This window comes from Hemitrygon akajei, unplaced genomic scaffold (genome assembly GCF_048418815.1).
Source record: "Hemitrygon akajei unplaced genomic scaffold, sHemAka1.3 Scf000041, whole genome shotgun sequence".
Taxonomy (NCBI): Eukaryota; Metazoa; Chordata; class Chondrichthyes; order Myliobatiformes; family Dasyatidae; genus Hemitrygon; species Hemitrygon akajei.
In genome coordinates this window covers 9,030,837-9,058,359 of record NW_027331927.1, presented here as the reverse complement: position 1 = coordinate 9,058,359, position 27,523 = coordinate 9,030,837, and the positions used below count along the sequence as shown (strand labels likewise).

The 27,523-nt window shown below is 42.5% G+C and overlaps 3 protein-coding genes across 4 annotated transcripts in view; 1 reads left to right on the top strand and 2 right to left on the bottom strand.

The window, feature by feature from the left end:
* The window catches only part of LOC140720325 (NACHT, LRR and PYD domains-containing protein 3-like), a 510,894-nt gene that overhangs the window by 344,640 nt on the left and 138,731 nt on the right, over positions 1-27,523 (top strand). The gene's annotated exons all lie outside the window — the stretch shown is intronic.
* LOC140720374 (uncharacterized) lies at positions 124-27,042 on the bottom strand. 2 transcript variants are annotated; one of them, XR_012097172.1, is made up of 2 exons: positions 27,020-27,042; positions 124-2,065 (listed from the first exon to the last, which is right to left on the bottom strand). XR_012097172.1 is itself a non-coding variant. In XM_073035250.1 (2 exons), exon 2 carries the CDS (start codon positions 21,545-21,547, stop codon positions 20,327-20,329), a length of 1,221 nt encoding a protein of 406 aa, XP_072891351.1. In that variant the 5' UTR covers positions 21,548-21,917; positions 27,020-27,035; the 3' UTR covers positions 19,619-20,326. The 2 variants fall into 2 exon arrangements, 1 of the variants encoding a protein (XP_072891351.1); XM_073035250.1 differs by lacking the exon at positions 124-2,065 and adding an exon at positions 19,619-21,917 and having other exon boundaries at positions 27,020-27,035.
* LOC140720310 (uncharacterized) lies at positions 10,707-12,165 on the bottom strand. Its single transcript, XM_073035173.1, has 2 exons — positions 11,142-12,165; positions 10,707-11,057 (listed from the first exon to the last, which is right to left on the bottom strand). The coding sequence occupies exons 1-2, from the start codon at positions 12,096-12,098 to the stop codon at positions 10,707-10,709; spliced, it is 1,308 nt and encodes a 435-aa protein (XP_072891274.1). The 5' UTR covers positions 12,099-12,165.

The window sequence follows — 27,523 nt, the reverse complement described above, 5'->3', positions numbered from 1 at the left end:
AAGATGACCTGATTACAAAAGGCATAAAGTTAAAGATGACACATTTCTTTAATATTTTAAGCAAGATTACATTTTTAGTTCCATCTTTTACAATTTCAAAATAACAAAGAATGAAAAGGGCCCGAAGCAAAAGTTTGTGTGCCCTGTATTGTCAGTACTGAGTAACACCCCCTTTGGCAAGTATCACAGCTTGTAAACACTTTCTGTAGCCAGCCAAGAGTCTTTCAGTTCTTGTTTGGGTAAATGTCTGGGTTCAGTCATAAACAGCAAAGTACTGACTGGAAATTACAAATCAGAATATTATTAGAGTCACAGAGAGCAGCAGCACTGAAACAGGCCCATCGGCCCTTCTAGTCAATGCTGACCTGTTTTTGTTGTTACTGCCTAGTTCCAACTACCTGCACCAGAGCCTCCATACACCACCCATCCACGTCCTCACCCAAATTCCTCTTTAGTGTCTAAATCAAACCCACATCCTCCACTTCCTCTGGCAGCTCATTCCACACTCTCACCAACCTCTGAGTGAAGAATTCCCCTTCAGATTCCCCGAAAATAATTAACTTTCTCCCTGAACGTATGTCCAATGTCACGGTGTGAGAGGGAGGACGGGGCAGAGAGGGAAGACAGTAAGTGGAGGGGGTGGTCAAATGCAGAGAGGGAAACAGAGCAGAGAGATTAAACTGAATATCTTTCAGAAAAAGTAATTGAACTTGCTGCAAACCTACTCATATCCTGTACATTCTTAACCAAATTATTGATCTAGATGACAATAATGGTTGATGTTCAAAGTAAATGTTATTATCAAAGTACATATATGTCACCACATACAACCCCGAGATAGTTTTTCCTATAGGAATGCTTAGCAAATCTATAGAATAGTAACAGGATCAATGAAAGATCAAGTGGAGCATAGAATTCAACCAACTGTGCAAATGCAAATATAATTAAATATCAATGAGTAATGAGAGCAATGGGGTGTAACCCTGGGGAACCTCACTAGGCCCGGGCCTCGAATCCAATAAACAGCCTCCCACCATCACTCTCTGCTTCCTACCATCAAGACAACTGTGCATCCAGTGAGCCAGCTCTCCCTGGATCCCGTGTGATCTGACTTTCCACAGCAACTTACCATGCTGAACCTTATCAAAGGCCTCACTGATGCCCATATCGGCCCCGATCCTGGGACAGAGGTGTCACCAATCAGAGGGCATGGATTTAATCAGAGGATGCAGAGGTTTAGAGGGAACTGAGGAAGAGATTTCTCACTCAGAGGGTAGCTGGAATCTGGAACTCACTGCCCGAGGTGGTGGTGGAGGCAGGTCCCTTCACAACATTACGAAGAGGATGAGCATTGAAACTGCCGAGATACAGTCGGCTATGAACCAAGTGCTGATAAATGGGACCAGTGTAGACAGTGAGTGGATGGTCAGAACAGGTATGGCCGGCCAAATGCCTGTTTCTGTGCTGTGTGATCCACGCCCCTCTCCAACCTGAAGTAAACCAGACTGAACCCCTTTGTTACCACTGGAAATAGCTATTTCTGTCAAGGTAATATACAAATTGATCTCTTTTGCTAAACAACTGGCAATTGATGAAGTTTCTGTGTCTTCTTACACTAATGTTGCTGCCTTACAGCAAAACTAACCCTCTCACTGTGTCAGAATCAGTGATTAAATCAGACCCCAAACACTGTGCTTTCATCCCTGCACGTTATAACTGGAACCATCTCACTGAGGGTCTGATGGAGACATGGGATCACATCTCCCCTGCTTCTGACATTTCAAATACCCTCAGAATGGTTTTCTGATTCAGTCTGAAGGTTATGGTACATTCAGCTCGTCGTCAGACCTGACAAACCATGTCTTCCCACAGCTGGTTCCACCTGTTGGTGTGTCCTCTTTCCTCCACCTCCAGGGAAGCTGCATCTCCACACAAACTCCTCACTCGCGACGACTGTCTGTACCCGTGGCACAGGAAATCACATCACTGTCACTCTCCTGATACCGTGTCTGACCTGCTCACCTCCGGGTATCCTCCATCAACAATCTTCTTCCTCAGTCACCGTCTGTGAGATTATATAAAAACACAATTACTGTAAAACGATCTATCAGACAGCTCCTGTACCCCTCCACCCCGGACGATGGTTTGCTGGTTAAAACTCTCTTTCCTCACCCTTTCCCTATCCCCTTACCCTTTGCAAACTCCAGCTATGCCAGCTGATCCGAATCCACTGTGAGGACATTTATATCTCACAGGAGGAGGTAGAAACCCGTGTTGTTCTCTGATACAGAGGTCACTGACACCCCACCGCCATCCCAATCTGCATCAACAGCCCATGACGCTGACAGCGCTGCCAGACACTGGGGCTTTGTAACAAACATAATGTTAGCAGCAAGATTAGACAGTAATTCATTTGAAGAGATAATTGCTACTTCCTGAAAGGACACGCGAGCGTTCGACACAACGGAGCAGATCCTTCCCCGTTCACAACTTTATTTGGCCCAGGTCACGGAACGTCCGATCATCCCACTTTCTCACAACAGCAACTCCCCCCTCCCCCGCCGAATACCATATAACCATATAACAATCACAGCACGGAAACAGGCCATTCCGGCCCTCCTAGTCCGTGCCGAACTCTTAATCTCACCTAGTCCCACCTACCCGCACTCAGCCCATAACCCTCCACTCCTTTCCTGTCCATATACCTATCCAATTTTACCTTAAATGACACAACTGAACTGGCCTCTACTACTTCTACAGGAAGCTCATTCCACGCAGCTATCACTCTCTGAGTAAAGAAATACCCCCTCGTGTTTCCCTTAAACTTTTGCCCCCTAACTCTCAAATCATGTCCTCTCGTTTGAATCTCCCCTACTCTCAATGGAAACAGCCTATTCACGTCAACTCTATCTATCCCTCTCAACATTTTAAATACCTCGATCAAATCCCCCCTCAACCTTCTACGCTCCAATGAATAGAGACCTAACTTGTTCAACCTTTCTCTGTAACTTAAGTGCTGAAACCCAGGTAACATGCTAGTAAATCGTCTCTGCACTCTCTCTAATTTATTGATATCTTTCCGATAATTCGGTGACCAGAACTGTACACAATATTCCAAATGTGGCCTTACTAATGCCTTGTACAATTTTAACATTACATCCCAACTTCTGTACTCAATGCTCTGATTTATAAAGGCCAGCGTTCCAAAAGCCTTCTTCACCACCCTATCTACATGAGACTCCATCTGCAGGGAACTATGCACTGTTATTCCTAGATCTCTCTGTTCCACTGCATTCCTCAATGCCCTACCATTTACCCTGTATGTTCTATTTGGATTATTCCTGCCAAAATGTAGAACCTCACACTTCTCAGCATTAAACTCCATCTGCCAACGTTCAGCCCATTCTTCTAACCGGCATAAATCTCCCTGCAAGCTTTGAAAACCCACGTCATTATCCACAACACCTCCTACCTTAGTATCATCAGCATACTTACTAATCCAATTTACCACCCCATCATCCAGATCATTTATATATATTACAAACAATACGGTCCCCCAAAACGTCACTCCTCTCACCCCACACCCACAGTCCACCCATAACCTCTACCCATACACACACTGACAGATCCCCCTCACCCCAAACCCCTCCCAGCCTGGGAACCACAACTAACTGATCCCACAGCCCGGGTTCGGGCGCAAAGCTAAAACCGGGGCTGCGGGACCGGAGAGCCCGGAGTCTCCAGCCGTCCGGCAGAGCTCGTTCCCGACACTTTTCATAGAAACATAGAAAACCTACAGCACGATACAGGCCCTTCGGCCCACAAAGTTGTGTTTCCACGCCAACCGGCCCCCGATTTCCACAAACCCGAGATCAGACCCTTCTTCACGGACGCCTGAACAGAATAATAGCTACGGTCGGCACTGCGCCTGCGTTTAGCAGGAGGTTCCTGGCTGCACCAGCCGTGGCCGGGGGTCCCGAAAGAGGCGCACTGGCCGGAGGCGGGAGGGACAACGGAGAGTTAAATGACAAACACGACACAGTCTGCAGATGCTGGAAATTCAGAGCAACACAAACAAAATGCTGGCGGGACTCAGCAGGCCGGGCAGCATCTATTAGAGAGAAAAATCAAACTCCTACCCCCGCATAAAAAAGAACGTCATCCCAATCATCAACCCCCAAATCCACCCCTCCCGCACAAAAGGGAATAATATCATCGATTTCCCCCCGCCCCCCAAAAAAACCCTACCCCGCACAACTGTGGAGGAGCCAGTGTCACTAGTGTCGAGGCGGCCGCATCCGGAGCAGCGGACACAACGGGCGACCCCGGAAGATTCACAGGTGAAGTGTCGCCTCACCTGGAAGGATGTTTGGACAACGGAGAGAGTTCGGCCGTTCACTGAGTTCACTGTGACAGCCCGATTTCACATCAAATCCGTCCAAACGAATCTGGGCGAACTTTAATGACCAATAAATATAATTCCTCTCAGCGATCAGCTGTCTGAGTGATTCCCTGACTCTGAGAGGAAGGGGTATCTATGGTCCACACTGTCAGAGTGTTGAGTTCACCAGGAGACAAAGACTGCAGGGACGAGAGGTTTTCTGTTGACTAATACACTGTGTGTGGACCCCGCTGGCAATTCTGGTGTTGTGACCCGAATCGAGACAAACACCACGCTGCCCACTCCACCAACAACACGGCACAGCCGGACACATAACAGGGGACTTTACATCCCACAACACTGGATTCAGTGATGAAACCCGTGATTAATGTTGTTGTCCCACTGAAAAGTCCATTAAGGTGCTTTTAAATGCCAGCGCTCTCCCACAGGTGACGTCACACAGCTCCTCACCCACGCGCCTGACGTCACAAATGGGCTCCCCACACCGGGATCTCCCCTCACGTGCGCGGTGTCTTACGTCACCCACGCGCTGCTGTGCTCGAGCTTTATCGGTTTAACGGCTGGGCTAATAATCACGTGACCAGCCCCCCCCCCCCCGTCAACAGAGGATTCAGGCGCTGCGCTATTCCCATTGGTGCGAAGCGATGTCAATCACTGGTTACAACCAGTCGCGGAGCCGGACAAGCCGAGTGGGCGTTACCCCGCTGAGTCCGTCTCCCGCTCGAGCGCCGACCGCCTCCTCAGAGCGGAGAATCCCTCAAAGTAAATGTCCGCTTTCTGATTTATTTCCATTTCCCTCCGTGGGAAGTTGGGGCGTTTGTGAAGCGTCTCCTGCGGCCGGAGTCTGATGTATCGCTGAGAGGTAGGAGGAGACCGCTCGGCCCGTCGGTTTGATGCCGGTTCCCTGGGGGGATTTTATTGAAAGGATGAAGATGGTGAACACCGGCTGAAACAGGGATCCCAGTTTCTGAAACAGGGATGGACTGTCCGGGACTGAGATGAGGGGAAATGTCTCCATTCCGAGGGTGGTGAATGTCTGTAAATCCCCACCACAGAGGGCGGTGAAGACTCGGTGATCGTCCTCACATAAAAGTGAGGCCGGCAGATGTGTGGAGACCGAAGGGATCGAGGAAATGAGGATAATGCAGAAACATGTGGCTGAGATGGGAGAACAGCCGCCACCTTGCTGATGGTTAGAGGGGCTGAATGGCCTCCTGCTGTTTCTCATTTGATGTTTCTGTGTTCCTGTCCACTGAGTCCGGAGGAATGTGAACAGAAATTAGTGTTTATAAACACAGAACTGATTTAAATGAAACGTGAACATTTCCTGTTTGGGTCTGAATTATGTTTTGGACCTGGATGGGAATTGAGCCCGTGACTCTGTGACCTGAAGGTGGAGGGAAAGGGATCGGGGAAGATATGGTGTGGAAAAGTAGACATGTATCTGGTGTAAATATGGAATAATGTGGGGAATGCGGCGGATGGGTCGGGCAGTGTGTGAGGGGAGAGGAGCAGAGTCACCGGTTCAGGTGGGAGACCCTCCACCCGTCACCTGATCCCGTTTCCTGTTCACGTTTTTCTGCAGCATCTGCGGGTCACTGCTCTACGTGTACGTGTAGCTTCATCTTTCCCCGTTCAGACAAGGCAGTGAGATCCAGATCTGTCACGTCCTCTCGTTGTGGGTGGACAATGTTTTTTTCTCTGCAATACTTTCTGCATGTTTCATTCCACTGTTTCGACGTGCTGAAGTGCAGCCGATGTTTCTGGATGTCTGACCCATTTATGTGAGAATTTCGCCTTTTCTATTTATCTGAGCTTCTCATAAATGTGAAAAGTTTAATTCAGCTTCACCTTAGAATTTCCAAAGCATCAACCCAGTCAGTCAAATAGTTCCACACAATTAAGATAGTTTATTATATCTTTAATTTTTTTCTATTTTTGTACTATATATGTATATTCTTATTTTAAATCACAATTGTTAAAAACTATTGTCATGAATTAGGTTCTACTGCTACCGCAGGGACAACGAATTTCATGACATATGCCGGTGCTATTAAACCTGATTCTGATATTGATATGGGAGACCCACCACCGGTCACCTGATCCCAGTTACCACAGATCGTAATGTGAGATTGAAGCATTTTCCATATATTTGCTTTCCACAGGAATGACAACAGTTCAGTTTCCTTCTGTGGTTCCAGAGCAGAAGCTCAGTCTGTCTAATATTTCCACACAATTAAAATGGGAAATTTGTTTATTATCATCATGTACTGAGCTACAGTGGAAATCTTACAGATACATTACAACGGTACATTGAGCTGATATACGACAAAACACTCACTGTAACTAAGCATTATGGCTGCAGAGAAAGTGCAGTGCAGATAGACATATGGTGCAGGGTCACGTCGAGTTACATTGTGAGGTTGAGTCCATTTTATCATTCATTTGGCTTGTAACTGCAGACAGGAAGCCATCCTTTAGCCTGGTGTTACGCGCTTTAAGGCTTTTGTATCTCTTCCCCGATGGGGGAGCGGCTTTGCAGCAAGAATGTCCAGGTAATGAGGTTCTTTGAGTACATGGCCTGCTGTTCCAAGGGAGGGGAAGTGTAGGGAGAGTCCATGGAGTGGAGGCTTGTTTCTCTGATGTTCTCTGCTCTACAAAGTTCTCTGCAGTTCCTTGCAGTCATGGGCAGAGCAGTAGCCATACAAAGGCATGAAGTATCGACAAGAAGCTCAGAGTCCTCGGCCTTCACCCTGCCTTGTGTAGCTGAATCCTGGACTTCCTGTCAGATCGCCGGCAGGTGGTAAGAGTGGGCTCCATCTCCTCTGTCTCTCTGACCCTCAGCATACATACCCCACAGGATTGTCACTTTGGCCCCCTCCTTTACTCTCTGTGCACCCATGACTTGTGTTGCCACCCACAGCTCCAATCTGCTAATTAAATTTTGCTGACAGCACTACATTGATTGGCCTAATCTCAAATACTGATAACAATCAATCAAATGCCTTCTGACAAGGCTCAGTCCAAATAAACTTTTCACCCTTCTTCAGGAGATTAGTCAGAGGCAGAGCGATAGCAGCAAAGTTCTTACAGAACTTACGGTAACATCCATCCATTCCCAGAAACCTTCTAAGAGCCTTCTTAGCAGTCAGAATAAGAACTTGAGAAATTGCCTGGACTTTTGCCTGAACAGGAGCCAACTTGCTTTGACCTACAACATAGCCAAGACAGGTCACACTGGCATGGCCAAATTCACTCTTAGCCAAGTTAACTGTAAGGTTGTCCTAGGAAAGCCTGTCAAATGGCTTTTCTACTGCAGAGATATGCGCTTCCCAAGTGCCACTCCCTGTAACTAAGTCATCAATATAGGTATCTGTGTGTTCTAACCCTCGAATTACAAAATCAATCATTCTCTGGGATGTTACTGGAGGATTTTTCCTTCCAAAAGGCAAAACATTGTATTCATACAACCCAGATGGTGTCACAAACGCAGAAATTTCTCTACCTCTGTCCGTCAATGGAACACACCAATACCCTTTCAACAAATCAATCTTTGTAAGAAATTGGGTTTTCCAGCCTCATCGATGCAATCATCCACTCTAGGGATAGAATAGGCATCTGTTTTTGTTACTGCATTTACCTTTCTATATTCAGTGCAAAATCTAACACTACCATCAGGTTTGGGCACAATAATGCAGGGTGACTCCAATCTCATTTTGAAGGTCAAATAATACCATTCTCCAGCAGATACTCAATTCCCTGGTCAACCAGTTTACACTTTTCTACGTTCATGCGAAGTGGGTGTTGTTTAATCAGTTTGGCTTGACCAACATCTACATCATGTACCGCGACCGTGGTTTGCTTGGGGACATCGGGAAATAAATCTTTAAACTTAAGAATTAATTCCTTCAGTTGTTGTTGTTGCTTTGGCTGCAGATGAGACAACCTGTTATCAATGTTTTCTGGAACAACCGAGTTCATTAGCCTAACTGGGACCATGTTTGGCTTGTGAAAAGTCTCAGACGAGTCAATTGTTTCATTCTCAGGGTTGCCAGTTTCATTTGTTTTGACAACAACACACACAGATGGTACCTGCTTGTCAAAACAGGCTTTATCATATTTATGTGTACCACCTGTGTTAGTTCAAGTCAGTTGGGTGTTTTAATAACATAATTCACATCATTAATTTGGGAGACTATGTCATACGAATTTCACCTGAAGTGGATTCGTCAACATAAGACAAGCACGTTATCTCCCACCTGGTATTTTCTTTCGCGAGCCCTGTTATCAAACCAACACTTCATTTTGTTTTGAGAAATCTTTAAGTTTTGTCTCGCTAGACTACAGGCTTGGTGTAGTTTATTTCTGAACTTCAAAACATAGTCTAACGAGTTAACATGTACATCCCCATCAATCCACCGTTCCTTTTAACAAGGTCAAAGGTCCCTCTGTGACCAAATACAAGTTCAAATGGAGTAAAGCCCAGTGATTCCTGTACTGACTCTCTTTCTGTGGACAAAAGCAAATGTATTCCTTCATCTGGACAAAAGCAAATGTATTCCTTCATCCCAGTCTTTTCCATTTTCAACACAATATGTCTTAATCATTGTTTTGAGGGTAGAATGAAATCTTTCTAAAGCCCCTTGTGATTCTGTATGGTACGCAGATGATGCAATTTGTTTTGCTCCCAGTTCAGAAACTACCTGCTGGAATAATCCAGATGTAAAATTACATCCTTGATCACACTGGATTTCTTTAGGCAATTCGAATAAACTGAAAATTTTGGTAAGAGCCTTCGCCACAGTTTTAGCTTTAATATTTCTGAGAGGTATTGCCTCTGGGAATCTGGATGCAGTACACATAATAGTTAGCAGAAACTGATGGCCTGCTTTAGTCTTTGGCAATGGGCCAACACAATCAACTATAACGTTGGAAAAGGGTTCACCGAATGCAGGTATAGTCCACTGGGGTGAGCTCATTAGGTTTACCCACAACTTGACAAGTGCCTTTTGGAAACTCTTATTCAGGGTAAACATAACTTCATGAGTTAAAGCAAACTGATCTGCTAATCTAGCAGATTCCTGCATAGTGGCAGCATCATTTCCATCTAAATACGTCTTTATGTCATCAGGGACGCACCCTCTGAATTCTTCAATTAAAACCAACTCTTTCAAGCTGTTAAAATCATCATTTACATGTTCAGATGTGCACCAGCGGTCAATGCACACAAATTTCTCATAAGCAAATTCCGTATGTCTGGTTCACAGATTTCTTCAAATTTCTAAACTTTTGCCTGTCTGCTTCTGGGACCAACTCGTAAGCTTTGAGCACAGCCTGTTTCACTATGTCATAATGTGTGGCGCGTGACCATGTGGTTAAGGTGTTTAACTAGCGATCTGAAAGTCATAAGTTCGAGCCTCAGCTGAGGCAGCGTGTGTGTCCTTGAGCAAAGCACTGAACCACACACTGCTCCTGCACATTTATAGCCCAGTGGCGATGATTGGGGCAGCATAAATAAATAAATTTTGTGTGTGTTGTTTGAATTTCCAGCATCTGCAGATTTCCTCGTGAGTGATATGTGTATAAATATAACTCCCAAACTATTGAGCTCGGGGGAAACAAGGCTTGGAGTCTTGAGATGGTAAAGTATGAAAGTTCTGTTCAACCACAGAATAGGTGATGAGAGAGAGATATTTGTAATCCAGGGTAAATGTTGAGAGAAGGCAATTATGTCGTATTCCACAGGTTCCATGGTGGTAAAATGAGACCAACAGTCGCTGTAGAGTTTATCTGTCATCCTTCCAAATCCACATACTAATTATCACCCGAAGTGACTTGTCATAATTGGTATCATCTTAATGAATTACCACACCACAGCCAGGCAATGGTTAACACATAAGTGGTCTCCACAGGATACCCCAAATCAGATCCACTCCTATGGATCAAATGAGGTGACAACCACACATTCGATGTACGGTGAATCGATAATTAGGCCACCCTTGTGGGCAAAGGAAAGTTCCAAACAATGACCCTTGGCCACTAGTTCCCTGGTTTCGATTCTTCCATTTTTCCTCCTTTGTCTCCGTTTGACTCTGAGTGTCTGTGTCCTCGGTTAAAACTAAACAAGCTGCACACGATGTAAACAAGCTGCAAGTCAGACTGATTCACCTTCTTAATCTCTCTCTCTTAAAATGACAATCCACAGCAAACAAAACCTAGGGATTCATAACAATGGCCACTCCCCATTGTGTGCTGACAGGTGTGCCAGTAGGTGGGATGACTGAGTGAATCCTTTCCCACATTCTCAGCAGGTGAACGGACTCTCTCTAGTGTGAACTCGCTGGTGTCTCCGTAGGGTGAATGACTGAGTGAATCCCTTCCCACAGACTGAGCAGGTGAACGGCCTCTCCCCAGTATGAACTCGCTGATGTACCAGTAGGGTAGATGACTGAGTGAATCCCTTCCCACAGAATGAGCAGGTGAACGGCTTCTCCCCAGTGTGAACTCGCTGATGTACCAGTAGGGTAGATGACTGAGTGAATCCTTTCCCACAGACTGAGCAGGTGAACGGCCTCTGCCCAGTGTGAACTCGCTGATGTACCAATAGGGTAGATGACTGAGTGAATCCTTTCCCACAGACTGAGCAGGTGAATGGCTTCTCCCCAATGTGAACTCGCTGGTGTCTCTGTAGGGTGGATGAGCGAGGGAATCTCTTCCCACATTCTGAGCAGGTGAATGCTTTCTCCCCAGTGTGAACTCGCTGGTGACTCTGTAATTGGGATAAATGAGTGAATCTCTTCCCACAGACTGAGCAGGTGAACGGCCTCTCCCCAGTGTGAACTCGCAGGTGATTCTGTAGGTGGGATGTATGAGTGAATCCCTTCCCACAGACTGAGCAGGTGAACGGCTTCTCCCCAGTGTAAACTCGCTGGTGTCTCTGTAGGTTAGCTAACCGAGTGAATCCCTTCCCACAGACTGAGCAAGTGAATGGCCTCTCCCCAGTGTGAACTCGCTGATGACTCTGTAGGTGAGATGAATGAGTGAATCGCTTCCCACAGACTGAGCAGGTGAACGGCCTCTCCCCAGTGTGAACTCGCTGATGACTCTTTAGGGCGGAAGAGTCAGCGTATCTCTTCCCACATTCTGAGCAAGTGAATGGCTTCTCCCCAGTGTGAACTCGCTGATGTCTCTGTAGGCTGGATAAATTAGTGAATCTTTTCCCACAGACTGAGCAGGTGAATGGCTTCTCCCCAGTGTGATCTCGCTGATGTCTCTGTAGGCTGGATAAATTAGTGAATCTCTTCCCACAGACTGAGCAGGTGAACGGCTTCTCCCCAGTGTGAACTCGCTGATGTACCAGTAGGGCAGATGACTGAGTGTATCCTTTCCCACAGACTGAGCAGGTGAATAGCTTCTCCCCAGTGTGAACTCGCCGGTGTCTCTGTAGGGTGGATGAGCGAGTGAATCTCTTCCCACATTCTGAGCAGGTGAACGCTTTCTCCCCGGTGTGAACTTGCTGGTGACTCTGTAGGTGGGATAACTGAGTGAATCCCTTTCCACATTCTGAGCAGGTGAATGGCCTCTCCCCAGTGTGAACTCGCTGGTGACTCTGTAGTTGGGATAAATGAGTGAATCCCTTCCCACAGACTGAGCAGGTGAATGGCTTCTCCCCAATGTGAACCCGCTGGTGAGCCATTAGGTCAGATGACTGAGTGAATCCTTTCCCAGAAATTCAGCAGATGACCAGCCTCTGCCCAGTGTGGTGTGAACTGATTGGTGTGTCCACCTGTGTCCAGGTGTGTAATTTCTCCTGTGTAAATTACAGGCGTGCCAGTTGGTCAAATGACCGAGTGAATCCTTCCCCACAGTCTCAGCAGGAAGGATGGTCAATTGGATCCCTTGCTCCACTTCTTAAATATCTCGACAGAGACAACAAAACTGGCGTGCCATGTTTGAGCTTCCTGGAGACAAATTCCTTCTCATTTTTAACCTGTAAAAAGATTTACAAAATCCATCAATGGGTGTAGTTCAACATTTCAGATGAGATCACTTGAGTTGTCAAGGTGTGATCTGGTATCACACTGTTACAGTGAGGTTCAACGAAAGTTGGACAGAGAAATCATCTCCTGACTGGGCAGAGTGCTGGTATCTGGAATGACCATCAAATCCCTGATGCTCTTCCTGTCTCTATAAGAATGGGGCATTTCTGCCGTCTCCTGGCTCAGTTTCACTCTCTCCATTGGTATTATTCCCTGTTCCCACTGAGCTGCATGGGTTCCTCGCCCCACAGTAACTGAAACACTCTCACACAAATAGTTTTTCTTGACGTGCAGCTGGGATCTTTTTATGTATTATTAACTTAAAGTGCCACAGTTTTTAAAAAAAATATATTTAACTGTGTTTTTAAGTAATTACAAGTGTGGAAAAAAATGAATATATATCCCTTCCCCCCTCCCCTCTAACTTCCCTATATCAAAAGAAGAGAAAGTTAGAAAGAAAGAAAAAGAAAGTGCCTGGTTGTTGGAAGATCTCCACATGCTCCATGGAGTTCTTAATAACTTTAGTATGTATATTTATTTCTTTCCCCAAGTAACCAATTGTTTCATCTTCAGAGCACCTATATATTTAGTCCTGTCTTTTGTAAATAAGGGCACCAAATTGTCAAAAATGTTTCATATTTATCTCTTAAATTATAAGTAATTTTCTCTAATGGAATACAGCCATAGATTTCTTTCTTCCAACAATCTATACTTAAATATGTATCTGATTTCCAAGTAACTGCAATAGCCTTTTTGGCTACTGCCAGTGCAATTTTTATGAATTCTTTCTGATATTTATTTAGTTTGAGTTTCGGTTTTATCCCTTCAATATCACCTCATAAAAGTAATATTGGATTATGAGGAAGTTGTATTCCCGTAATTTGTTCCAGTAAAATTCTTAAATTTGTCCAAAAATGTTGAATTTTAGAACAAGACCATGTAGAATGTAAAAATGTACCAGTTTCTTGGTTACATCTGAAACACTGATCAGATAAACTTGGATTTAATTTATTTATTTTTTGTGGTGTAATATATAATTGATGTAGAAAGTTATATTGCACTAATCTTAACCGAACATTTTTTGTATTTGTCATACTATCAAGACATATTCTTGACCAATTTGTTTCTTCAATTTTAATATTCAAATCACTTTCCCATTTTTGTCTTGACTTATAGACTCCTTGTTTAATTGCCTGGTTTTGAATCAAATTATACATACAAGATATAAATTTTTTAATATTTCCTTTTTGAATTAAAATTTCTATTTCATTAGATTTCGGCAATAACATTGTTTAACCTAGATTTTCTCTTATATAAGCCCTTAGTTGAAAGTAACAAAATAAAGTGTTTCTTGATACTTTATATTTATTCTTTAATTGATCGAATGACATTAATATACCTCCTTCAAAACAATCTCCTATGTATCTAATCCCTTTTTGAAACCAATTATATAAAAGTTGATTGTCCATTGGAAAAGGAATAAGTCTATTTTGAATTAAAGATCTCTTTGCTTATAAAGATTTTTTTGTCTCATCATCAACATTTATCTTATTCCATAAATTAATCAAATGTTTTAATATAGAAGCTTCTTTCTTTTCCCGTATCCATTTAGATTCCCATTTATATATAAAATCTTCTGGTACGTTTTCTCCTATTTTATCTAGTTCTATTCTAATCCATGCCGGTTTATCTTTCTCAAAAAAAGATGCAATAAATTTAAGTTGATTTGCTTTATAATAATTCTTAAAATTTGGAAGTTGTAACCCTCCTAGATCAAATTTCCATGTCAATTTTTCCAACAATATTCTTGACATCTTACCTTTCCAGAGAAACCTCCTCACATATTTGTTTAACTCTTGAAAAAACTTCTGGGGTAATTGTATTGGTAATGATTGAAATAAATATTGTAGTCTCGGGAATATATTCATTTTTATAGTATTTACTCTACCTACTAATGTTATTGGTAATGCCATCCATTTATCAAGATCTTCCTGAATTTTTTTCAAAAGTGGTGAATAATTTAATTTGTATAAGTTTTTTATATCATTATCAACTCTTATACCTAAATATTTTATACCATTTGCCGGCCATCTAAATTGAGTTATTAATCGACATTGACTATAATCTCCATTAGTAAGAGGTAAAATTTCACTTTCATCCCAATTTACTTTATAACCTGATATTTTCCCATATACTTCTAATCTATAAGATAATTTACATAATGAATGTAATGGATCTGTTAAATAAAGTAGAACATCATCAGCAAATAAATTAATCTTGTATTCTTCCTGATTAACTCTGAAACCCTTAATATCTGGGTCCATTCTAATTAATTCAGCTAATAGCTCTATTGCCAACACAAACAAAGCAGGTGATAATGGTCAACCTTGCCTAGTTGATCTTGTTAACTGAAATGGTGTCGAAATTTGACCATTTGTCACTACTTTAGCTTTGGGATTAGTATTTAAGGTTTTAATCCATTTTATAAATGATGTTCCTAATCCATATTTTTCCAATATCTTAAATAAAAAATCCCATTCCAATCTTTCAAATGCTTTTTCTGCATCTAAAGCAACTGCCACACTCGTTTCCTCCCTCTTTTGCGCTAAATGAATTATACTAATTAACCGGGTTACATTATCTGCCAATTGTCTATTTTTGATAAATCCTGTTTGATCCATATGCACTAATTTTGATAAGCATTTAGATAATCTATTAGATAAGATTTTTTTTTAAACTTTTTTTATTGTTTTCAAATTTTATAATCAGTATTTAATAAAGAAATAGGTCTATATGATGCTGGCTTTAAAAGGTCTCTATCTTTTTTTGGCAATACTATTAAAATAGCTGTTGAAAAAGATTCTGGAAGTCTATGCGTTCTTTCCACTTGATGTATTAACTCCATAAAGGGAGAAATTAATAAATCTTTAAACTTTTTATAAAATTCAGGTGGAAAACCATCTTCTCCTGGAGATTTATTACTTTGAAGTGATCCCAGAGCTTCTTCAACCTCCTTCACTGTAAAAGGCATACCTAATCCCTTCTGTTCTTCCGTATTTAATTTAAGTGCCATAGTTTTAACGCCATATGAAAAATTCCTGCTGAAATGACTGGTTGGTTCACACAGCTGTCAAAAGGGGTTAGAGTGAATGTTTGTATTATTTCAGGTTCTTGTCACAATCATAGAAAATTTCAACACAGAAACAGGCCCTTTGGGCCATCTAGTTTGTGCTGAACTATTTAAACAGCCCACTCCCACACCTCTACCATCCAGGTACCAACACAAACCTCTTAAATGTTGAAATCGAGCTTGTATGCACCACTTGTGCTGGCTGCTCATTCCACAGCCGGATAACCGTCTGTGTGAAGAAGTTTCCCCTCATGTTCCCCTTAACATTTCACCCTTAACCCATGGCCTCTGGTTGTCATCCCACCCAATCTTCGTGGAAAAAGCCAGTTTGCATTAACACTATCTGTGCCTCCATATCACAATCAAATCTCCCCTCAATCTTCTGCATTCCAAGGAATAAAGTCCTGATTTGTTCAATCTTTCCTTATAACCCAAGTCCTCCAGACATGGCAACATCCTTGTGAATTTTCTCTGAAATCTCTGAACTTCTTTTTCATTTTTCCTGTAGGTAGGTGACCAAAACTGCACACAATACCTCAAATTAGGCCTCACCAATGTCTTCTAGAAGTCAACATAACATCCATCTATTGTTATCAGTACTTTGGTTCATTAAAGGCAATGGGCTGAAATCATTCTTTCCATCCCTATCTACCACTTTCAGTGAATTAAGGACTTGTATTCCCAGGTCCCTTTCTTCCACAACACTCCTCCGTGCCCGACCAATCACTGTGAAAGACCTCCCTTGGTAGGTCATACCAAAGTGCAACAACTCACACTGGTCTGCATTAAATTCCATTTTCCATTTCTAAAACCATTTTCCCATCTGGTCCAGATCACACTGCAAGCCATGATAGTCTTCTCGGAGTCCGCTAAACCCCCAGGCTTGTTGTCATCCTCAAATTTGCTGATCCAGTTAACCACACTATCATCCAGATTACAGATATAGATGACAAACAACAACAGATCCAGATCTAAACATAGTCTAACAATTTAACAGGTACATCCGCATCAATCCATTGTTCCTTTAACAAGGACAAAGGTCCCCTCACTCTACAACCAAATACAAGTTCAAATGGAGTAAATCCCAGTGATTATTGTACCAACTCTCTTACTGTGAACAAAAGCAAATGTATTCCTTCATTCCAGTCTTTTCCATTTTCAACACAATATGTCTTAATCATTGTTTTGAGGGCAGAATGAAATCTTTCCAAAGCCCCTTGTGATTCTGGATGGTATGCAAATGTTGTAATTTGTTTAGTTCCCAGTTCATAAACTACCTGCTGGAATAACCCAGATGTAAAATTACTTCCTTGATCAGACTGGATTTCATTCGGCAAACCAAATAAAGTAAAAAAAAACTTGGTAATAGCCTTCGCCAGTTTTACCTTTATTATTTCTGAGAGGTATTGCCTCTGGGAATCTGGATGCAGTACACATAATAGTTAGCAGATACTGATGGCCAGCTTTAGTCTTTGGCAAAGGGCCAGCACAATCCACTATAAATTTTGAAGAGGACTCACCAAATGCAGGTTTAGACTGCAGTGGGGCCACTGGGGTGACCTGATTAGGTTTACCCACAACTTAACAAGTGTGATAGGTTCTGCGAAAGGTCACAACATCTGTCCTCAAATTAGGCCAGTAACATTTTTTTGATAATCCAGTTTAGTTTTATTCACTCCAAAATGTCGACGTAAGGGTATACTGTGGGCCAAAGTTAAAATTTCAGTCCTATAAACTTTAGGAACTACAACTTGGTGAACAATTGCCCATTCCTCACTCGAAGGTACAGCAGGTGGCCTCCACTTCCTCATTAGCACTCCATCCTTGAGATAATACCCTAATGGCACTTTCTTAATCTCATCATCTGAGAGAGCTGTTTCTTTTAAAGCTTCAATATCAGGGTCTTCGTTCTGTTCTGCTATAAACTCCTTCCTAGACAGGGATAAATCTTTCTCATCAGACATACTACCTGAATCCTGTTGAAACAGTGAAGGCAGAAAAGTCCTTGACTGGTCTTCATAACCTGCATCCCGATTTTGGCTATCATGGGTATCAGAATCATGCTGCACAGAACCGTCTGCGTCAGCAGACTGTTTAGCCATACTTCAAGTTACTGTGCAGGAAGGATAAATGTTAAAATCCATCTGTGGGTCGTCAGTGGTTGGGTTAGTTGTCAACTGCACTGCAGGAACAACTTTACCATCTGCCAGGTCATTCCCTAACAGCAAAGTAATATCTCCCACCGGTAAACTGGAGCATAATCTGATCTTAACAGGTCCCGAAACCAATCCTGACAGTAAAGTTACCTTGTGCAATTGCACGGAAACCATGCCGCCCCCAATGCCTTTAATAAGATTTACCTCAGCAGTGTCAGTCTCATCACCAAACTTTAGAACGCTGTCTAACGTACAGACAGACAGACATACTTTATTGATCCCGAGGGAAATTGGGTTTGGTTACAGCCGCACCAACCAAGAATAGTGAAGAAATATAGCAATATAAAACCATAAATAATTAAATAATAATAAGTTAATCATGCAAGTGGAAATAAGTCCAGGACCAGCCTATTGGCTCTGGGTGACTGACACTCCGAGGGAGGAGTTGTAAAGTTTGATGGCCAGAGGTAGGAATGACTTCCTATGACGCTCAGTGTTACATCTCGGTGGAATGAGTCTCTGGCTGAATGTACTCCTGTGCCTAACCAGGACATTATGGAGTGGATGGGAGTCATTGTCCAAGATGGCATGCAACTTGGACAGCATCCTCTTTTCAGACACCACCGTCAGAGAGTCCAGTTCCACCCCCACAACATCACTGGCCTTATGAGTTTGTTGATACTGCTACCCTAGCCTGCTGCCCCAGCACACAACAGCAAATATTATAGCACTGGCCACCACAGCCTCCTAGAACGAGTGACTGAGGAGCCCCAGTAACTCGAAGAATTTTCACTGGTACCGGGGTTGACCATTCATTTACTAATACAATCCCATCTGACATAAAATGTTTGAATCCTTTCTTAACTCAGACCTTAACTGAGCCTCAACAGAATGTTCAGAACCCTGTGGGTTTATAGGTGCTTCAACATAGGCATTTGGGACTGCCTCCTTTTCCTTTTTCTTCTTCAGGACAGAACAATTAGCCATCACATAACCAGCTTTCTTACAACAGTAACAAGTAAGACCAGAATATTTCTCCTTCAACTGCTTCCCTTCATCCTTACTCTTATCACTAGTCCAAACTTTAATTTCTGGTTTGCCCTGGTTATCCCTGCTACTCTTTTGGAAGCTCTTATTCGGGATAAACTTAACCTTAGGAGTTAAAGCAAACTCATCTGCTAATCTAGCAGACTCCTGCAAAGTGGCAGCATCCTTTTCATTTAAATATGTCTTTATGTCATCAGGGACGCACCTTTCGAATTCTTCAATTAAAACCAACTCTTTCTATCTGTAAAATCATCATTTATATTTTTATACATGCACCAGTGGTCAAAACACACAGACTTCTGAGAAGCAAATGCCAGATAAGTCTGATTCACAAATTTCCAAATTTTTTCCTGTGTGATTCTGGGACCAACTCGTAAGCTTTGAGCACAGCCTGTTTCACTATGTCATAATCAGCTGCTTCATCAACTATCAAAGCAGAATAGGCCATGGCCTCCTCTACTGTCAAGATGAAGCGACACTCAGGTTGGAGGAACAACACCTTATCTACCGGTAGCCTCCAACCTGATGGCGTGAACATTGACTTTTCTAACTTCCGTTAACACCACTCCTCACCTTCTCACCCCATCCGTGATATATTTAGATTTTTTGTTCCCTCTTTCTCTGCCCATCACTCTGTCTGTTCTCCATCTCCCTCTGGTGCCCCCCTCCCCCTTTCTTTCTCCCTAGGGCTCCCGTCCCATGATGCTGTCCCTTCTCCAGTTTTGTATCCCTTTTGCCAATCAGCTTTCCGGCTCTCAGCTTCACCCCACCCCCTCCGGTCTTCTGTCTTTCACATTTCCCCCTCCCCCTCCTACTTTCAAATCTCTTACTATCTTTCCTTTCAGTTAGTCCTGATGAAGGGACTCGGCCCGAAATGTCGACAGTGCTTCTCCTTATAGATGCTGCCTGGCCTGCTGTGTTCCACCAGCGTTTTGTGTGTGTTGCCCAAACTATTGAGCTCGGGGGAATCAAGGCTTAGAGTCTTGAGATGGTAAAGTAGGCAAGTTCAGTTTATCCACAGAATAGGTGATGAGAGAGATATTTGTAATCCAGGGTACATGTCGAGAGAAGGCAATTATGTCAAATTCCTCAGGTTCCATGGTGGCAAAATGAGAGAACAGTCGCTGTAGATTTTATCTGTCATCATTCCAAAATCTCACATACTAATTATCACACAAAGTGACTTGTCACAAGGAGTATCATCTTCAAGTGAATTACCACACCACACCCAGGCAAGGGTTAACACATAAGTGGCCTCCGCAGGATACCCCAAATCAGATCCACTCCTATGGATCAAACGAGGTGACAACCACACATTCGATGTACGGTGAATCGATGATTAATCCACCCTTGTGGGCATAGGAAAGTTCCAAACAGTGATCCTTGGCCATTAGTTCCCTGGTTTTCATCCTTCCATTTTACCTCTTTCATCTCCGTCTGACTCTTGAGTGTCTGTGTCCTCGCTTAAAACTAAACAAGCTGCAAATCAGACTGAATCACCTTAATATCTCTCTCTCAGAATGACAGCCTACAGCAAACGAAACCTAGCGATTCATAACAATGGCCACTCCCCATTGTGAACTGACTGGTGTGCCAGCAGTTGGGATGACTGAGTGAATGCTATCCCACATTCTGAGCAGATGAACGGCTTCTCCTCGGTGTGAACGCGCTGATGTCTCTGTAGGCTGGATAAATAAATGAATCCCTTCCCACAGTCTGAGCAGGTGAACGGTTTCTCCCCAGTGTGAACTCGCTGGTGACTCTGTAGGATGGATGACTGAGTGAATCCCTTCCCACAGACTGTGCAGGTGAACGGCTTCTCCCCAGTGTGAATTTGCAGATGTCTCTGTAGGCTGGATAAATGAGTGAATCTCTTCCTACAGACTGAGCAGGTGAACGGCTTCTCCCCAGTGTGAACTCGCTGGTGACTCTGTAGGGTGGATGACTGAGTGAATCCCTTCCCACAGACTGAGCAGGTGAACGGCTTCTCCCCAGTGTGAATTTGCTGGTGTCTCTGTAGGGTGGATGAATCAGTGAATCTCTTCCCACAGACTGAACAGGTGAACGGCTTCTCCCCAGTGTGAACTCGCTGGTGTCTCTGTAGGGTGGATGACTGAGTGAATCTCTTCCCACATTCTGAGCAGGTGAACGGTTTCTCCCCAGTGTGAACTCGCTGGTGACTCTGTAGGGTGGATAACTGAGTGAATCTCTTCCCACAGACTGAGCAAGTGAATGGCTTCTCCCCAGTGTGAACTTGCTGATGTCTCTGTAGGGTGGATAACTCAGTGAATCCTTTCCCACATTCTGAGCAGGAGTATGGCCTCTCCCCAGTGTGAACTCGCTGATGACTTTGTAGGTTGGATAACTCAGTGAATCTCTTCCCACATTCTGAGCAGGTAAACGGCTTCTCCCCAGTGTGAACTCGCTGATGACTCTGTAGGTTGGATAACTCAGTGAATCCCTTCCCACATTCTGAGCAGGTGAACGGCCTCTCCCCAGTGTGAACTCGCTGATGACTCTGGAGGTGGGATAACCGAGTGAATCTCTTCTTACAGACTGAGCAGGTGAATGGCCTCTCCCCAGTGTGAACTCGCTGATGTACCAGTAGGGTGGATGACTCAGTGAATCCCTTCCCACAGACTGAACAGGTGTACGGCTTCTCCCCAGTGTGAACTCGCTGATGTTTCCATAGCGTGGAAGAGTGAGTGAATCTCTTCTCACAGACTGAGCAGGTGTACAGCTGCTCCCTGGTGTGAACTTGCTGGTGAGCCATTAGGTCAGATGACTGAGTGAATCCTTTCCCAGAAGTTCAGCAGATGGCCAACCTCTGCCCGGTGTGGTGTGAACTGACTGGTGTGTCCACAGGAGGGAAGACCGACTGAATCCTTTCTCACACACAGAACAGATGAATGGTCTTGGCAAATGTGAACTTGTTGATGTACCTTCAATTGTGATAACTGAGTGAATCCACTCCCACTGTCTGAGCAGGTGAACAGCCTTTCTCCTGTGTAAAATGACGGTTGGTCAAATGAAGAACGGTCGATTGAATCCCTTGCCCCATTTCTTAAACATCTAGACAGAGACAACAAAACTGGCATGCCATGTTTGAGATTCCTGGAGACAAATTCCTTCTCATTTTCAACCTGTAAAAAGATTTATAAAATCCATCAATGGGTGTAGGACAACATTACAGATGAGATTACTTGAGTTGCCAAGGTTTGATCTGTATCACACTGTTACAGTGAGGTTCTACCCAAGTTGGACAGAGAAATCATCTCCTGACTGGGCAGAGTGCTGGTATCTGGAAAGACCATCAATTCCCTGATGCTCTTCCTGTCTCTAAAAGAATGGGGCATTTCTGCTGTCTCCAATTTGTGCCTTGGCTCAGTTTGACTCTCTCCATTGGTATTATTCCCTGCTCCTGCTGAGCTGCATGGGTGCCTGGCCCCACAGTAACTGAAACAGTCTCACGCAAACAATCTTTCTTGACATGCAGCTGGGATCTTCTTTTATGTATTATTAACTTAAAGTGCCACAATTTTAAAGCCATATAAAAAAATTCCTGCTAAAATGAATGGTTGGTCCACACAGCTGTTAAAAGATCTTAGAGTGAATTTTTGTAATATTTCAGGTTCTTGTAGAAAAGTACAACACAGAAACAGGCCCTTTGGGCCGTCTAGTTTGTGCTGAACTATTTAAATTGCCCACTCCCATATCCCTACCATCCAGGTACCTATACGAACCTCTTAAATATTGAAATTGAGCTCACATGCACCACTCATGATGGCTGTTCATTCCACACCCGGATGACCGTCTGTGTGAAGAAGTTTCCCCTCATGTTCCCCTTAACATTTCACCTTTCACGCTTAACCCATGGCCACTGGTTGTAGTCCCACATCAATCAGTGGTAAAAGCCAGCTTGAATTTACACCTTCACTTAAGTTGAAAATACTCAACAGGCGCTTTCTAAATGGTCACCTATGTTGATGTCATTGACAGATCGAATAAATGCTATAAAAATGGTTATTCTAATGAAATTTTTATATATATTTCAAGCAGTTGCCTCTTTTGTTCCAAAAACATTTTTTGATAAAATAGATTCTTTGATTTTATCTTAGGTTTGGAATAATAAAAGCTCTAGAGTAAATAAACTTTCATTACAAAAATCAAAAAAGATGGAGGACTGGCTTTACCAAACTTTAGATTTTATTATTGGGCAATTAATATTAGTTATATTACTTTTTGGATTTATGATACAGACGACCAAGATCACCCTTCATGGTTACAGTTGGAGGAAAATTCAGTAATGGGGTTTTCGTTAGCTTCTTTATTAGGAGCTCCTCTTCCGTTTTTGTTCTCCAGAATAGGTAGACAAGCTCTTAACCCTATTCTTAAACATACTTTAAAAATTTGGTTTCAATTTCGTAGATTTTTTTAATTAAATGATTCTTTACTTCCTCGTAATATTTATTCTAATTTCTTTTTTATACCATCAACTTTAAATAAGGCTTTTTTAACATGGAAGATTAAGGGAATTAAAACTTTTTTAGATTTGTTTTTACAAGACTGTTTAATGTCTTTCTCACAGTTAATGGATAAATATGATATCTCTAATACACATTTTTTCAGGTATTTACAGGTTAGGAATTTCTTACGCGATTTTTTACCGTATTACCCCTTGGCCTGCTGTTCAAATTTGGCTTATGTTATTTTTCAGTTTAAACCTTTTCAAAAACGATTAATAGCTATCATTTATACACAGTTAATGAATGCTCGCATGTCGCCTAATGATAGGGTTCAATGTACCTGGGAAGTAGAACTTCAACATTCACTTTCAAATAATCAATGGAGTAAAATTTATTATTTAGTCAATAGTTGATTTATCTGCGTACGACATATCTTAATTCAGTTTAAGATAGTACATAGATATGTCCAAAGATAAATTGGCGCATATATTTCCGAATATAAGCCCTATTTGTGACAGATGTAACACAGAAATGGCTACTTTAACTCATATGTTTTGGTCATGTGTAAGTTTAAATAATTTTTGGAGGGATGTGTTTGGAATATTATCTAAAGTTATAGATATGGATGTTCAACCTAATCCACTTACAGCAATTTTTGGGATTATTCCAGAGGAAGCAAGCAAAGTGTCGGCTTCCACCCAACATGTGATAGCTTTTTCAACTTTACTAGCTAGGAGAGCTATTTTGCTACATTGGAAAGAATCTAACCCACCTACTGTTTTCTATTGGCTCTCCTCCATTATGTCATGTCTAAGCTTGGAGAAAATTAGAAGCCGAACATTTGATACATCCTTTAATTTTGAACAAGTCTGGCGACCTTTTATTCAATATTTTCACATGATTTAATTTATTTTTATTTATTTATTTTTTAAATTCTCTTTGTGGAAAATCCTTATCCATGATGGTTTGGAGATGACTGGAAGGATGTGTTTTTTTTTTCTCTCTCTCTGTTTTCTTTAATTTTATCCTCAATTGGACTGCCCAATCTTTCTTTTTCTTTCCTTTTTTTTCTCTTTCTTTTTTTTGTTTTTTTGTTTCAGTTTAGTTAGTGGTTTTTTTTTTCCTTATCAATAAAATCTCCTATCCTTTTTTTATGATTATTATGAGGAGTTGTAGTTTTTTTTACCATTGTATATATAACAACATAATATTTTACTTATTTGATTTTGATATTATATAATTTTTGTTTTTACTATTGCTGTTTATATGTCTTTTATATTATCTACTTGTTAAACTCCTCTTCTGATTTGTATATTCTTTATTTGGAAATCAATAAAAAAGATTGCAAAATGAATTTACACCATCTATGCCCCTCTTTCACAATCAAATCGCCCCTCAATCTTCGACATTCCAAGGAATAAAGTCCTGAGAAGATGAACTGATCTCTAAAAGTCATGAAGTTAAAGATGAAACATTATTTTCAACATTTTAAGCAAGATTAGAGTATTACTTTTGTTTTTACAATTTCAGAGTGGGAAAAAAAAAGGAAAGGAGCACCATGCAAAAGTTTGGGAACCCCAAGAGATTTGAGCTCTCAGATAACTTTTACCAAGGTCTCAGACCTTAATTAGCTTGTTAGAGCAATGGCATGTTCACAGTCTTCATTAGGAAAAGCCAGATGTTGCAAATTTCAAAGCTCTATAAATACCCTGACTCCACAAACCTCGTCCCAACAATCAGAGCCATGGGCTCCTCTAAGTCCCTGCCTAGCACTCTGAAAATTAAAATACATGACACCCACGAAGCAGGAGAAGGCTATAAGAAGACAGCAAAGCATTTTCAGGTAGCCATTTCCTTAGTTCGTAATGTAATTAAGAAATGGCAGTTAACAGGAATGGTGGAGGTCAAGTTGAGGTCTGGAAGACCAAGAAATCCTTCAGAGAGAACTGCTCGTAGGATTACCAGAAAGGGAAATCAAAACCCCCGTTTGACTGCAAAAGACCTTCAGGAATATTTAGCCGACTCTAAAGTGGTGGTGCACTGTTCTACTGCGCAGGGACACCTACGCAGGGATACCTACGCTTGAGTGCTAGGCAGGGACACCTATGACTTTCATGGAAGAAACATCAGAAGAAAACCTTTCCTGTGCCCTCGCCACAAAATTCAGCTTCAGATATTTGCAAAGGAACATCTAAACAAGCCTTATGCATTTTGGAAACAAGTCCTGTGGACTGAAGTTAAAAAAGAACTGTTTGGCTGCAATGAGCAAAGGTATGTTTGGAGAAAAAAGGGTGCAGAATTTCATGAAAAAAACACCTCTCCAACTGTTAAGCACGGGGGTGGATTGATCATGCTTTGGGCTTGTGTTGCAGCCAGTGGCACGGGGAACATTTCACTGGTAGAGGGAAGAATGAATTCAATTAAATACTAGCAAATTCTGGAAGCAAACATCACATCGTCTGTAAAAAAAGCTGAAAATTAAAAGAGGATGGCTTCTGCAACAGGATAATGATCCTAAACGCACTTCAAAATCCACAATGGACTACCTCAGGAAGCGCAAGCTGAACATTTTGCCATGGACCTCACAGTCCCCCGGCCTAAACATCATCGAGAATCTGTGGATAGACCTCAAAAGAGCAGTGCATGCAAGACGGCCCAAGAATCTCACAGAACTAGAAGCCTTTTGCAAGGAAGAATGGGCAAAAATCCCCAAACAAGAATTGAAAGACTCTTAGCTGGCTACAGAAAGCATTTAGAAGCTGTGATACTTGCCAAAGGGGTTGCTACTAAGTACTGACCATGCAGGGTGCCCAAACTTTCACTTCAGGCCCTTTTCCTTTTTTATTATTTTGAAACTGTAAATGATGGATACAAAAGAGTAATCTTGCTTAAAATATTAAAGAGTGTGTCATCTTTAACTTCATGCCTTTTTGAAATCAGGTCTTTGTTTTACTCGCTTAGCTATTCACAGGAACAGAAAGGTGCCCAAATTTTTGCATGTCACTGGATGCAATTTTCTTGCTAAATGATGCTTTAAAAAGTCGGACTTCCAAATATCACTCCCCTTCTTCCCACTTGCAAATTCTCCAGCAATTTTTGCATCACCACAATACACACAGGTAACACCAGTTTCTGTATTGGACATACATAATTCCCCTGAACCCTCCCTCAGGTGACTGACGGTGATGAACTTGGTGATGCCAATGAATATGAAGGGAAGGGCAAGTAGTCTGTCTCATTGGAGTCTGGCACATTTGTGATCTGAAAGCTACTTGTTGCCCAGGGCAAAGTTGTTTGATATCATTATGTACCCAGACAGAATAGGTCAAAACATATCCTTACGTGTAGAAAACTCCAGAACAAGCAACACACACAAAATGCTGGAGGAACTCAGCAGGCCGGGCAACATCTATGGGAAAGAGTACTAATGCTGAGTTCCTCCGGCATTTTGTGTGAAATTCCTCCGGATTTCCAGCAGCTGCGGTTTTCTCTTGCTGCGGTTGGAGGCAGAACAAAGGTGATTTTCTCAACAGCTGATAGAAAGATTTTGTTCTCTTTTTTCCGAGTTCCTAATCCTTGCATTCAGATTGCTCGAGCTCAGCTCTGTCTGTGAGATCTATCTGCTCCCATTCCCTGATTAGCCGGAAGCTCCCCGGGGCCCTTGTACGGATCGTGGAGCTGAGAGAGAGGAAAAAGACCTGGCCTGTGCCGAGTTTGCGGGCCACAGTCTCCGGTTCTCACAGCAATTGTCACTCAATTAGAGTCGAAAAAGCCCTTACCTTTCCGCTCCTCCCGACATTTTGTATACTGCGCGCATGCGTAATTATCGGAGACGGCAGCAACCCTGCGCCTGCGCATTTGATCGGTGCTTCAAACGACAGCGAAATTTTAAACGCGCGACTTTATGGGTAATCATGGTGCCATTCAAAATTTATGCAAGCACCGGTTCCACGTCCATATCTCAATTTTTTTGTGTGTAGAAAACTCAGCAGCTTTCTTAACGCAGAAAGCGGCTCCCATAAACGATACACTTAATATCAATAGGCATTTCGTGTATCTAATGCCAAAGTTCACTCCCCTTACAAATGCAGATGTGAAACAAAAGAGATTCTGCAGTTGCTGGAAATACAAAGACGCACACACACACAATACTGAAGGAGCTCTGCAGTTCAGGCAGCAACTAAGCAGAGGAGTACACAGTCTAGACATGCTGAAGGGGCTCGGATTAAATGCTGCCCATTTATTCCTCTCCACATTTGCTGCCTGATCTGCTGACTACCTGC